Source organism: Aotus nancymaae, unplaced genomic scaffold (assembly GCF_030222135.1).
Source record: "Aotus nancymaae isolate 86718 unplaced genomic scaffold, 86718_ANA_hifiasm-v0.15.2.pri h1tg000011l, whole genome shotgun sequence".
NCBI lineage: Eukaryota > Metazoa > Chordata > Mammalia > Primates > Aotidae > Aotus > Aotus nancymaae.
In genome coordinates, this window is record NW_026988422.1 from 56,208,790 (window position 1) to 56,222,469 (window position 13,680).

General features: G+C 50.2%; 1 protein-coding gene across 13 annotated transcripts in view; it reads left to right on the forward strand.

Annotated features, from left to right (window-relative positions):
- Nucleotides 1–13,680, forward strand: part of RGS6 (regulator of G protein signaling 6) — a 646,702-nt gene that overhangs the window by 616,889 nt on the left and 16,133 nt on the right. For 7 of the 13 annotated variants that reach the window (XM_064375010.1, XM_012438059.2, XM_012438066.2 and 4 more), the window contains one exon: nt 10,219–11,141. The exons of 1 other annotated variant lie outside the window; for it this stretch is intronic. In XM_064375010.1, the coding sequence (XP_064231080.1) occupies nt 10,219–10,269 (51 nt within the window). In that variant the 3' untranslated portion in view covers nt 10,270–11,141. Of the gene's footprint in view, nt 1–1,188; nt 1,256–10,218; nt 11,142–13,680 lie in introns of those variants that run through there. 5 more of the 13 variants (XM_064375005.1, XM_064375006.1, XM_064375007.1 and 2 more) reach the window with 2 other exon arrangements.

The window sequence follows — 13,680 nt, forward strand, 5'->3', positions numbered from 1 at the left end:
CTTATTTAATTTCCAACAGTATTCTGCACGGTAGGCATGATTATATCTACTTTGTGCTTGAGGGTGGGTACGTGGGTATCTCATATATGACAGTGTGTGCAAAGTACATTTATTACAGAGATGAGCTCATGGTAACTACTCGATAAATGGTAGCTATTATTGTTGGCTTATTTTTAAAGTCAACTCAGAGAGGTAGTTTTTCTGCAGTTCCTGGAAATGAAGGGACTGTGGTGCCCAGCAGGCCAGCTCCTGCTCTGTGGTCAATTTCCTGGAGCCCTAAGCACTTCCCAGGAAGCTGTGGGAGCCACGGGGCTTGTCAGCCTTTTGTGAGGTGATGGGAGGTGGGGAGGGCCAGCGGGCAAATGGTGCATGTGTTGTGGGGATCTGGCATTTGGCCCCTTACTGAGGTGCAGGACCCGAAGATGCCTCCTACTACCAGACACAGATCAGGAATGGGTCTACCCAAGATAAGATGAAACCCACTCCTCCTAATGTAGCCCCCCACATGACAGAAACACTCACCTCTCAGCTGTCTGCTTGCCTGGAGCCACGCTGAGCAATGCAACCTCAACAAAGTCTAGTTGCTCCCTCGGTCCGACAAACAGAGGTTTCCATTTTTTAACCACTTGTTCCAAAGCAAGGTAGTGGAGGAGTCAGAAGCAGGGGATGCTTTGAAATCCCTTGATAAACCGGACCCCTGGGGTGGGCATTCCTACTGCCTCTAGTTCTGACAGAAGCAGAAGTGGAGAAGCCATTTCCAGGGAGGTGAATAAATGGCTTTTTCATGGGGGAGGATTCCATTTTTATGTATATATTTTAAGGTGAATGCTTTAAGTTTGCAGTATTTGTCAGAGTGGCATCTTAGGAGCTGATATAAAACTCTACAGCCAAACAAGCAATTGCCTGTGCACTTTGCATGAGATGCTTCTGTAAGTGCCTGTGGTCTAAACATGCACATGAACGCATACACAGGTGCATGTGCCGGCTGCCTGATGTCCACCTCTGTGTTCGGTGTATGGTATGTGTATAACCATACGCTGCAAACCTGCAAGCGTCTGTCGCATGGATTGCATGCCCGCTGCAGCTGTATATGTGTCTGGGCAGGGGCTCCTCTAAAGCCACAGGTCTTCACGGTTTCAGCTGGATAAGTTATTCTTCACTTCCCTTCCTAAAAACACAATTGCCTAGTGCTGCTGGCGCAGAGTCAGAATGGCCGCTGCATTTCACCCCCGAGGTGGCTTCCTTCCAGCAGTGGGTGAGTGATCCCGGCGTTCGCACACTCTCTAACCTGTGGGATCCTTCTGCACAGAAGGTGTTCCAAAATCCAAAAGAGATGATCTGTTTGTCCATGGCGTTTTCTCTGCCCACCACTTCTGTCCTCATACCCTGGTTCCAGGGACAGTTGGCAGCACCTATTTCTTGGTGTCTCCATGTTTGCTGCCCATTTTTTGTACCCATAGTTTTTCTCTCTTAAGAAACAAAGAGCTGAGGGGTCCAGAAATGATGCTGAGATGAGTCCCTTGTCCCAGAGGCAATGTGCAGATAATATCCTTAGGTATTGACCCAGTAACTCTCTTCTCCTGGTCCCCATTTCCTAGCAGAACAGGGAATGCCCGCAATCTTTGAAGATGCTTCTAAATCCAATAGCAGCATCCTTAGGCTTCATTACCTGGCGAAAGCTGCCATAACTCTTCGTCTGTGGGCCCTTGGCCAAGTCCTGCAGGAAACATAGCAATCTCACATTTCTACACACTACACCATCAGGAGAGAAGAAAGCTGGGAAACAGCCCATCCCCTGTCCCACGGGGACCCATAGCATCTCAGCAACCCGTGAAGAGCCTGTAGGGAAATAAGGTTCCCGGTAGCTAAGAATTCCAATGACCCAAGTTTCTATCCAGGTATCTCTTGAAAATGCTGCTTAGTCTGTTCCCTGCTGTACTTTTTCAGGTTAGGAATGCATGTCTGGTAAGTGCCTACTGAATTGCATTCCTGAGCATGGGGAAGAAAGAGAAATGAGTCAGCCCTCCTTGCATATGCATCCAAATGGTCAGGGACATTCACTGGTGTTATGCTTTTGTGAGGGGATGAGGGGTCAGCAATTCTGGGCTCTGCCTCGTCAGCTGGCTAAACCAAGGACCCCAACAAACGTATGTGTTTTGGGTGAAAACATCTGCAAGAGATGATAAGTGTCCCTAGGAGGATGAAGTCAGAGTCCTCATGGGTCCTTGGGAGTATCACATACTGCCAAGCAAATAACTTTCTGCTTCATCCACAGTATCAAGTAACTAAACTCCAGCTTCATTGTCTCCCGTAGTCATAGTCAAGGGTTACTTGAATTTCCTAGTTGGAAAAAAGAAGCATCAAGTTGTTGCCAATAGCAGCACAGCCATGTCCCTGTTTCCTGGAGTCTTTTGATCTTTGCCTAATTTGGAGTGAACCAGAGCTTAGATCCCAGAGTCCATTTGGGAAGGAGGAAGAGAAGAGGAACAGGTGAGCATTAAGTGGGTCAGAGGAAGGCATGCCACTGAGAGGCCTTACAGGCAGAATGCCCCCCTCCATTCTATTCCTGAAGCCACCAAGAATTTCCTGCAACCTCAGAGTAGAAAGGGCAACAGGATTGTTCAGTCAGGTGAGAGGAGGGAGAGAAGAGAGAGCTGGTGTGAAAAGGGGGCATGTCTGCCACACGGGGATACAGAGTAGCAGGGAAAGTGGCAATGCACAAATTGGACGTGAGACCAGGGAGTCTGGGCCTGGCATTCTGCCACTCATGTAGGCCTCTGCTGCTGAGTCCTTGTCTCTCCTGGCGTCCCTGCCTGGCTCCAGATTTGTCCCTGCACAGCTGGGGGACCATGGAGAAAGGCCCCCCATCACTCAGCAAAACTGACAGGCAGAAGTAGGTGATGAGCATGGTGGGGGCAGGGTTAGAGGTACCAGGAACACCAGCAGGGAAGGCTTCCCCCACCTAGCTGGGCACCCTGAATTAGGCACTTGACCTAGAATGATTTGAAGTGGGGTTGGTTCTCATTAGAGTAAGGCCACCCTGCCTGCCCCACCTAAGAATGGTGAACATCACACCTGCTTCTGTCCTCCCTGGAGCTTTTGCCATGTGTATTCCTAGAGGAATCAGCACCAGTAACACAGGGCCACAAACAGAATGGTGGCTTCACCCAGCCTGTCCAGGAGCCACCACCTGAAATCTACATGCACCAAGCCATGGTGACCTGCGCCCCAGCTCAGTGCAGTAACCAAAGCCCCTTTTGCCAGGGTTGCCAGCCAGTAGATGGTACCTTCTTTCTCTCAGGATTCCCAAATGGGATGAGAGGAAGCCCCTTCACAGGGTAGAAACTGCCTGAGATGGGTTCAAGCATGCTCAAGAGTTTAAGTTCTTTTCTCAGGGAAGTTGAGAAAATCACCCTGCATTGCCCAGAGAGGTTGCCCAGTGTGGGTGGGCACGGGGGACTCCTTTGTCCCCAAGTGTTTCCATCTGCCTCCTTCCTTGAGAATGACAGCCACATGCAAAGGAAGAGAGGCATGGGTCGTGAAGGCCGACCAGCTCAGCTCTGCCACCGACTAGTCGTGCACTCCCAGGCAAGTTACTCAAGCTCTGTTTGAGTCTGCTTCCTTGCTCATTTAGTGGAGTTTATAGAAATGCCTAACTGGCAAGCATGTTGTGAACATAAGTCCGGGTGTTCATGCTTCGTGTGCTCAACACACAATAGTTGCTCAATGATCCATCAGCAGGTGGCTGTTAGTAACTATCCTCACAGCTACATGTGTTCCTAGCGGGGGGACCATTCCCACCATGCCACTCTCAAGGCCTGGGTGATTTGAAGAGCAGGGCACTTCAGAAGGGAGGGTACATGAGCTATCCACACTATTCCATCAAACTGGAATAAGAAACTCAAAGGCCCATGGGAAATCAGGGGATAGGTGGGTCCTTTTACATTCAATCCAGATAGGATAACTGGCAACTCATCTTTTCTAAATTCAAAAACTTTAAAATTTTTAAAGCACTGGTAGTTGCCAATTGTATGAGTCCATTTTCACATTGCTATAAAGAAATGCCCAAGACTGGGTAATTTATATAAAAAAAGAGGTTTAACTGACTCACAGTTCCACATGGCTGGGGAGGCCTCAGGAAACTTACAGTCATGGTGGAAAGGGAAGACGGCACGTCCTCTGTGGCAGCAGGCAAGAGAGAGCCCGTGTGTATTAACATTTGTAAAACCATCAGATCTCATGAGGACTCACTCCCTGTTACGAGAACAGCATGAGGGAAACCAGCCCCATGCTCCAGTTACTTCCTACCAGTTCCCACCCTCAACACATGGGGATTATAGGGATTACAATTCCAGGTGAGATTCGGGTGGGGACGCAGAGCCGAACCTTATCACCGATACAGGACAGAGTAAGGCATCTGAGCCGACCAGTGGGCCCAGGGACATTCTGTGGAAATTGTTTTCAGATGACCTACTCCTGGGTAGATCCCATATCCCCCTGTTTACCAGGCAGAACCTGAGTGTTTATATCACTGTACATAAGACAGGGGCTACTGCCAAAAAAGAAAAAAAAAAAAAAATCATTATTTTGATCAAATTTCTTATTTTTTTTAAACAGGTTTGGTTTTAAGTATCCATGAGTATACTATATATTAATTCTTCAACCAGTGAACTTCTTTTTTGATTAATTCACTTTTCATCAATCCCTTGGTGTTTATAAAACTGGGGTATTGTTTTATATTTGTGATATAGCTTCCTATTTAAAAAGGGTCAAATAAACAGAACATTTAAAAATCATGTAAAATGCCCTTTAGCCCCTGAGAGAGATCAGAAAGCTTGTCAAGGACCTATGAGTAACACAGATTCCAGGAAAAGGTCAGCCACAGGCTCCTGCCCCTCCTCACTGGGGAAGGGCGAGAAAGCCAGGAATGGCCTCCCTTCCTTCCCATGCCACTCTGCCCTACCTCTGTTGTGGAGGAGCCATAGCAGGTCCCATAACCTGGTTTTTCCATTTCATTTGCCCCACCTTGTTTCACAGAGTTGAACATAGTGGGTGATAAGAAATAGAGAATTTTAAAAGTGTTTTCAAATTATTCTATGTTGAGTGGGGATTTTCCCACCACCCTCTGCCAGCATTTCTCAGACATCCCAGACAGCACTCTTTCTCCTCAGTTTCAGACATCATTGAGAAAGGAGATGCCATGGAATTCTTTGCACTCCCTTTTTAAAATTATTTCTTTTGCTCTGCTCAGTGAGAAGGGGCACCAGGGGCAACAACCGTCTTCTGGGAGTCACCTGATGAAGTCAAGTAGGCCTTTCGCTTCTCCCATCCTGCAAACCCAAGCTAGGATCCCCTATCTTTCCCACCTGTCTCTTGGGCTCCTGACCCTTGTCATCAGGAAGTCTCCCCAGTCCCAGCCCCAGGACCCTAATTCCACACATATACATCCTTTATGAACTTGAGCACCATCTATTCAAAGGTGACCTTCAGGCTCCTTGAAAGAATGGCTCATCTCTGGGGTCTTCACTTCTTGCCTGCTAAGGTCACTTGGTGAGCTGTATTCAACAGAACACCCTTTTTCATGAGCAAGGATGAAAAATGTCTGTGTGTCACACCCAAGGGGTCCGTTTGGGTCAATAGAGGCTAGAAATAGTGTTCCACATAAGTTCTGTTGCAAGTTCAAATTCCCCTAACAGAGGAATCCAGGTTCCTCCTATACTGGAGGGGGAAGCATTAAATTTCTCCAAGGCCAGGGATGGGCCCAGCAACTGAAGAAGAGTAAGGAGTGGGAAATTCCAAGGCATAGATGTGATAGCTGGGATTTTTTTTTCCTAATCTTTTTTTTTCCCAAGATATAATTATATATGGTAAAATGAACAGATCTGAAGTGTATGGCTCAATGAATTTGACAAGTGTATGCACCCGTGTAACGTATACCCCATCATCCTAGAAGGCTCCTTCATGTCCCTTTCCAATCAATTTCATCCTCCTCCCCCAGGGGCAACCATGGTTGATTTCTTTCCCCATAATAGCCTGGATTTTGACTTGGCAGACTTGAGATTTGTAACTTTGGTCTTACTTCATCTGAGCATATCAGCAAAAGAATCTCATCAGTAGCTCAGATGTCTTTACACTCTTAGCATTGAAAAAGGTCCTCCCTGAGCTGCTAGTGCTTGGCTCTGCTGTCCCCCATTATGCCCCAATCTGACCCCAGGGCTACTCTCTGAGCCACAGCCCTCCTCCCAGCCAAAGAGTTTAGCATCAGTCTCCCAGGTAAGTAAGTGGCAAAAGCTCTTGGTAACCCAGATAGTGCATGCTTTGTTGATTAATATGTGGAAGTGCAATGCACAGAGCCACAGCATGTCAAGCAGCATGTTGATTTTTCTCACTGCACAAAAGGGGGCCATTCCTTTTGTGTGTTTCCTTTCAGAAACAAAGGATTCCATGACCACCTTCTTCCAGGCTTCTAGCCATCGAGATGGCCATGGAGCTGAAATGATTAATCAGAGTGGAGGTTGGGAATTGAATGCGTGGGTGTTAGTGAACCCAGCACTGAGCCCATGGTCCATGAAATTGAAGGATCCCAAATTCTATTGGATTACACTTTGCCAAATGTCTCAAAGGTGAAAAGCACTTTGTCGGTATGCAAGGCTTTGGTGTCTCTGGAATGTACCTTCTGCAGCTCAGTTCTTAATCACTGTATATTTTTTCACTTGGACAAAGGCTGCCTGCTAATAGCATTTCCAACCATCCTCAGCTGCTTTGCTCAGCTACGCCAAGGCCTCGGGCTGAGCTGGCTGCAGTTTCCTGGCACCATGATCCGTTCCCAACTGACCAGCACTGAGGAACATTACATATTCACACCCTGAAAAAAACTGCTTCCACTGTAACTATGCAAATGCCAGGCACAGGCAGGCAGAATTACCATTCCCCTTCCAAAGTGGTTCCTTCAGGATCATCCAAATTGGAGGCAGGGATGAGAGTAAAGTGGGGGTTGGGGGTAAGCGCCCTGGAGTAGGCAGGAGCTCCCCTCTCTCTGGGCAGAGAGAGTTCCTCAGGAGCTTCCTGCAAGCCTATAGGGGCATGCACTTCAGGGCAGCTCATCTCTGAACACAGGTAGCCTCTGCTATCAGATTTCACTTTGATCACTGAAAACTACAGGAGCCTCAGCTCTTCAGAAGGGAGGCAGCTGCTGAGCAAGTGTGATTGCAGTATTTCTTCCCCAAGGCCCCGGGCCAGGCATCTAGCCATGCCTGCATCCTGCATGATTAACCGCCTTCCAGCCTGAGCCTGCCCTCACTCACCCAGGAGGTCGCTGGGTAGCGGGTAGATTGCGGCTGGGCTGAGCTGCTTCTCAAGCAGACCTGAACCCTCATGACCTCCATCTTTAGCAGCAGAGCTGGCATTTGGTAAATGCGCGAAAGCAGGAGTGGGGAGAGGGAGACAAAAATGCCAAGCAGCACCACCTGGGTTGCTGAGAGGTTGGGAACAATCCCAGGGGTGGACTGGTCAGCTGCATCATCCCTCCCTGAAGTCCTAGGAAATAAAAGCGATTGGGGGAAGCGGAGGAGCGGGCAGTGACAGGCTGGCCACAGGTCCTTGGAGTCGGAGCTGTGAGGCTGAGCTCCAGGATTTAGGCAGGAAGAGATTAATTAGCGCCTTCAAGTCCAGCCCAGCCCATTCTGTAGAATGGGGAAGGATTGAGGGTAGCGAAGCCTCAGGGCCAAATTCACCTAAAACAAATAGACAGACACAGAATCCTCCAGAAATAGAATCTCTAACCTCCCTCAACCCACAGTCCCTACTCCAGCCAAAATGACCTTGCTAGTAAGAACGAAGCTACAGTGAGAGTTTGGGCAACTGGTAAACCTCACCTCCTTTGTCTCTGGGCTTTTAATGTACACACTGGCAACAGACTTATTCAGAAGCTTGAGTGATTTTTTTCCCCCATCCATCCACCAGCTAAATGAGAGCCCCAAATGCTGTGGATTGCAAACCCAGAACATACATATTTGGATACACAATGTGTGATTTGTAGTCCTGGTGGAGGAGGGATGAGAGGAGGAGGAGGAGCCAATATTGGCGTGTGGTGCTGATCACAGCAATAAGCAGCACCTAAGAGGAGAGCAAACTTCCTTTGTGCCTTTCATAGGGCAGGGATGGGCATGGGTAACAGGGTAGGGGAGGTTTCTAACAGCTCTCACACAAGCAGGCCCCTAGACTCAACAGCCCCACATTTCCTCAGAGAGGATGCCCCACACCCCCATGCTTCCTGCCTTCAAGCCTAAACCAGGAAGGCACCTTCCCAAGTGACAAATGCCTCACACTCTATGTAAGAAAGGGCACTCAAGGAGAGTCACAGCTGGGTGTGTGCCACAGAACCCGGGGCTGGGGGGGAGCCCTTGAAGGTCAGCCTCTGCCTTCTAAGAGCTATTGTTGTACCTAACCCACTCTAGACAAAGGCATAGCCATTCTGTCTTAGCGATTTTCAAAGACTGACACCATAACCCTCGCGGATTGTTTTTTTAAATCTGATTAAAAACTCCTTAGCTGAGTATAAATGTATCCTGCTGCAGGCCAAGTTTAGTGTAGTTGAAGATTCAGATAAGGTTGCTGATGGGGAGATTATGTGGGCACGTGTGTGTGTTTTTTAAGATGGGGAGAAAAAAATGATAAGTTGGTCTAGTGAAAATGGGCAGTGAAAGAAATGGGGGAAAAGGTCAAGGAGAGGTAGGGAAAGAGACTTTCTGACAGCTCCTGAGGGCAATTTCATTTCTGGACAAACTCCCATGACTTCTCAAAGTCAGGCTGGCCATGCCCCTCCATGGAGATCTAAGCCAGATGCCACATTGTCCTGTATCCAGCAAATCCACAGCCCGTGTTGTTCGTTTATTAGACAGACCCCTTATCCATCAATTCATCAATCAGCAGGTTTATTGAGGACCCTATCAGGCTTCACAAACCTGATCAATTTTTTTAATTACATCTAGCTTACACGCAGCCAAGCCCAGTAAACAAGATGAGCCCTCACACCCCACTTGGAAATGAACATGAGGAATCGCTGGCCCTTGCAATCTCACTGCCAAACACTGCAGCCCAGGCTGACGAGCTATCACGTGCCGCCCTTCACAGATGGCAATGGTGTCGCTGACCCGCTGTCAATAATAGGATGGGTCTGGAGTGCTTTCCCAGACACAGTGATCAATCTGCCTGGGCCCAGCCACACTCTCCTCTAGACCCCTGTGCAATAACATGGATTTCTAAAGAGGGTGAGCTGGAGAACAGGCACACACTATGTAAGGACAGCAAGCAAAGCCACTGAGCCTCACTCGCCCCCCTCACCCTCCTCCTAGTGCCCCAGTCGCAACTCCCCTCCTAGATCAGGGGGCTTCTCTGCCACCTCTCCAGGACACATACAAAACTGGCCTCTCCCGGTGCCTCTATGGCTGATGCACCTGGCCTCATGATTCAGTTCATTGTCTGAGTTTTTGAGAGGATCTCCCACATGGGTTATAGTTGAAGGGCTTGTAGGTTTCCTGGCATAGGGTCATGAAACTCCACCTGTGGGTGCCACAGATGGGAAGCCAAGAACATAGGCGACAGAGGAGTGCACTGCCCTGGAACCTACAGTGGCTCCAAGCCCCAGCAAATGCTGCTCACTTTCACAGTCCCAGAAGGCATCATCAAGAGGACTCAAGGCCTTCATGTCTACCCTGCATTCCAAACGGGACTCTGCCTTCTTAAGACTCGTTAATTCATTAGATTCGCATCACCCAGATCCTGAGTCACCCTCTATTTGAGTCAACCCACCCTCCCTGTCCTCAGTACACCCCAGTCTACCTTTTCCTTCCCCACGTGAATAAAATCAAGTTCAGGGCAGCCCACTGGCATTAAAAATTGCTCTACCTCAGGGTTTAAAAATACCTGGTTTTGGTAAGTAAAATTCTCACACCCCAAAAACAGTACCAGCAACACGCCCTCACAAGGGGACCCTCCAGGACTCCCCTAACCTTCCCTGGAGCCCTGCTTTCTCCAGCTGTCCAAAGTTAAGGCTCCCATATAGCCAGAGATCAACTATCAAGGCAGTCAGTTGGGTTGGTCGGTTGTGTGGCCTCCGTGGCTCAGGCAACAATTAATTCACCTGTCCGGCTCTCTGTCTCTGTCCCTATCTGTGTGTGTGCGCCTGTGCGTGCCTCTCTGTCGGCTGTCTCTCTGCAGGGAAAGTCGCTGGCGGGCAAGCGTCTCACGGGCCTGATGCAGTCCTCCTGACCGTCCCCAGCGCAGGTCCAGGGCCCGGGCCCGCGGACCCCACGGGCAGCCGGCGGCGCTCCACCTCCGCGGACAGAGTTTCCTTACGGGGAGATTTGGTCACTGTGAAGGAGAAAGAGTGAGGGCCACGAAGGGCGACGATGGGGAGACCCAGTGGGTGAACGGGGAGGCCAGAAAGAAAGAGTCCACAGAGCCCGGACTCAGCCCGGCGGTGGCGCCTGTCGACAGCCCTCTCTTCCTTGTACAGTTGTATTCCAACACTCCACCCGCTAAGAGGCCCTGATCCCAGCTCATTCAGGGCAGAACACATCACAGGGTTCCTGTCGCAACTACCACTGAGATTATATTATTATCCTCACTCCCCCACTGTCCGGGGGCGCTCACACCTTCTGGCAAGTTCAAGAGGGATGAGTGGACCGAGAGCACATCTAGTATTATGCATCACCTCCCTGGCACCTCCCATAGTCAGTCACCACGTCCCCATCGCCGCCTGTCATCCCTCACGTCTGCATAGCCACCTGGGTGTCACCGCCAGCACCAAGCACCGCTTTCATGTAGAATGTCCAAATCGCGTCTTCAGCAAGAAAGCAACCTCATGGACTGCTGCACCTCCAGTTCTTCCCACTCTCTTTGAGATCAGCGTTTGGAGAGGTCCCCAGCAGCCTGGTGGCTGCCCTTGGGTCCCATCAAAGGTCTCAAGGGTCCAGTGTTTGAGGAAGCACTGGTGTCGATGACAGAGCTTGTTTCACAGCTGCAGGGATTCTGCTGACCATCTTTTTAAAAATTATTTCATAATTTATTCTGGTTTTGCCCCCTTGCTCCTTGGTTTATTCCCTCATGTTTTACTCAAAATAAACATGGCCATGAACTCAGGGGCCATTGGGATTCTCCCCTCCGGCAGCCCCAGATGGGAGCTAGGAGGGTCCCCAGCCTGGGAGGTGGCTGGATTGCAGGGCTGGCAGCCCCCACGTGGTGGCATCCTGACAGGCGTGGTGAGACCTCTGCTGGTTTAGGTCCCCTTTGTGTGTGAAGCTGGGGCAGAGCATGCTATGATGGGACCAGGCCAGGCCACAGGGTTCTCCTCCCAGTCTTATCCGAAAGCCCAGCAAAAGCACCCACACTAAACCAGTTGCCTCGGGGAATGCAAAAACCTGCAAAAGACCCACCTGTACTCCCTCTGTGTGTGTCAAAATGACCGTTTTTCAACTCAGCTGTGAGGTAATGTATGTAAAGCATTGGGTCAGGTGCCTGACACACGGAGGTGCTTAGCAAATGGTAGCTAATACTGTCATCGTCATTGTCATTGTGACGCCCAGGAGCCCTCAGACAGAGCTGTGTTAAGTAACCTGTTTTTGAATCCAGACATTCACTCCCCTACTTGCTATGACTATCCTCCTTTGATCTATTTTTGGCCATAGGTTAAAAAAAAAGTTTCCCTTGGGAGCATATAAACAAAAAAAACAGAAGCAATAAAGCGATTGCTGGTATTTCTTTTCTCATGTAGCCAAATTCACCAGCCGGTGACTACCGAAGGCTCAGATGCTTGCTTATTTGCAGACCCAGCCTCCTGGGTGCTCCCCGATGACCCCTCTTTCCACCCTGCCACCTCCGAGTCCTGTCTGTGCCTGCTTCCATACAGCCCTGTCCCCAGGGCAGCAGCCTTCTGTCCTCACAGCAGTGCCACCATGGGCATTAGGAGTCTTCATTATGTCGTATCCTTGTGAGTTCTTGACGACCATGCCTCAGTTTCCCCCACTGGTAATAGTTCCTCTCTTGGAGGTACAGTGGAAACCGGAGAGATGACAGATCTTGAATCCTCAGTGCTGCTCTGTCTCCAGAGGCAGTAGTATAGACCCAGATTCTTGCTGGACACCTGCACATGCTCAGCACAGAGGCTGGTACTTTGGAGGCACTCAGTAACCACTAGATGAGTAAATGAATGCCATGAAGTCCCATTCCAAGTTATGGGGTCTTTTGACACTCCCCTTTCATCCCATTTCTCTCTGCATAAACCTCCTGTTTCAGAACAAAATTGCAGTCTAAGTTCATCTGCACCTAGCCTTGCCCAAGGATCCCCAGGCTGTGCTGACCCCCAGGCACAGGGCATAGGGCAAAGGGCGTCCCCAAGCAGCAGGCACCTCTGTGCCCTCAGTTATCCAGGGCAAGGGGCCTGGCTGCCCCCTGCTGCTCCCCATGGTGCAAAGGGCATTCTAAGTCAGGCTGCAGACAGGGCAGGATTGGCTTCTCGGCCATTCCTTCTGGCCTCCTTCTCCTTCTGACTAGTCTCACCCTGGAGATCCTCAGAGGATCTGCCTAGAGCCAGGTGGACTGTGGCCCTGAGACGGAGCTGGCTGCAGGCTTCCAAGCACCTCTGGGGGCATCAGTAAGTGCAACAGAGCTAAGGAGACTTCAGATGGGCTCAAACCCAGAGCAATAACCCCTCACACCACCCCCCACCGAAGGCACCCATGCTCCCCAGTAGATCAAGCCAGGGGCTTGCAAGAAGGAAGTAGAACTAGGCTACCAACCCAAGGTTCGTCTACCATGCAGACCTTGGTCATGCAAGTACATTTGGAAAATCTAGTCTTGGCCCATCCCCCATTGGCCTGGTCTACGCAGCCAAAACTTCAGACTAGATTAGACGTCTGCAGGCAATTCTGTAGCAAAGCAGATTCCCCTACCCAGTCCTGCCCGCTAGAAGCTGCCTTAGCCTCCCTGACTGGGTGTGGTCTCTGGACCCTAGGACTCCTCCCTATGAGGAAAAGTGCTCTCCAGCCACAACTTGGCAGCCCCACAGCCACAGCCACAGCATCAGGGCAGCTGTAGCAAGTGACCACCCACCCATCGGGTTAGATACACCAGGCACTGGCATCTGACTAAAATAACCTCTCCCTACATGGGAAGAGGAAAGCTTGTAGGTTGGCACATATAAATGACCAGCCGCAGCCAGCTGGCCTGACCGAAGCAGCAGGAACTCTCTGGGCTGGAAAGGAGGCTCCTGCCCTTTCAGAAAGCGATGCATCAGCTTTGTTCTCCTGGGAAGGTGTTGCTGTACCCCAGAAACAAAGCAGGGCCCAACTGCCAGTGCAATCAGCCGGGCCTGCGCTCCAGGCACACCACCACTGAGCAGTCAGGTGCCCGGCCAGCACCCTGGGAAGGGCCTCTCGCCACTGAGTTGCAGCTTGGACTAGCTAAACACTTGGGGACATGCTCCAGGGGCTTCTTTCCTGGCAGGATTCCCGGGATGTTCAAACTACCTCACCAACAGGACGCTGAACCGGGAGCCTGCCACCCAACTGGCCCCCTTGGTGATTGTGGAAGATGACGTTTTTCCTAAAATACATCCCTCCTGTTCTGCTCCAAATACATGAGCTTCAAAAACCACCACCAGGAAAGCCTTCCCAGAAGAAG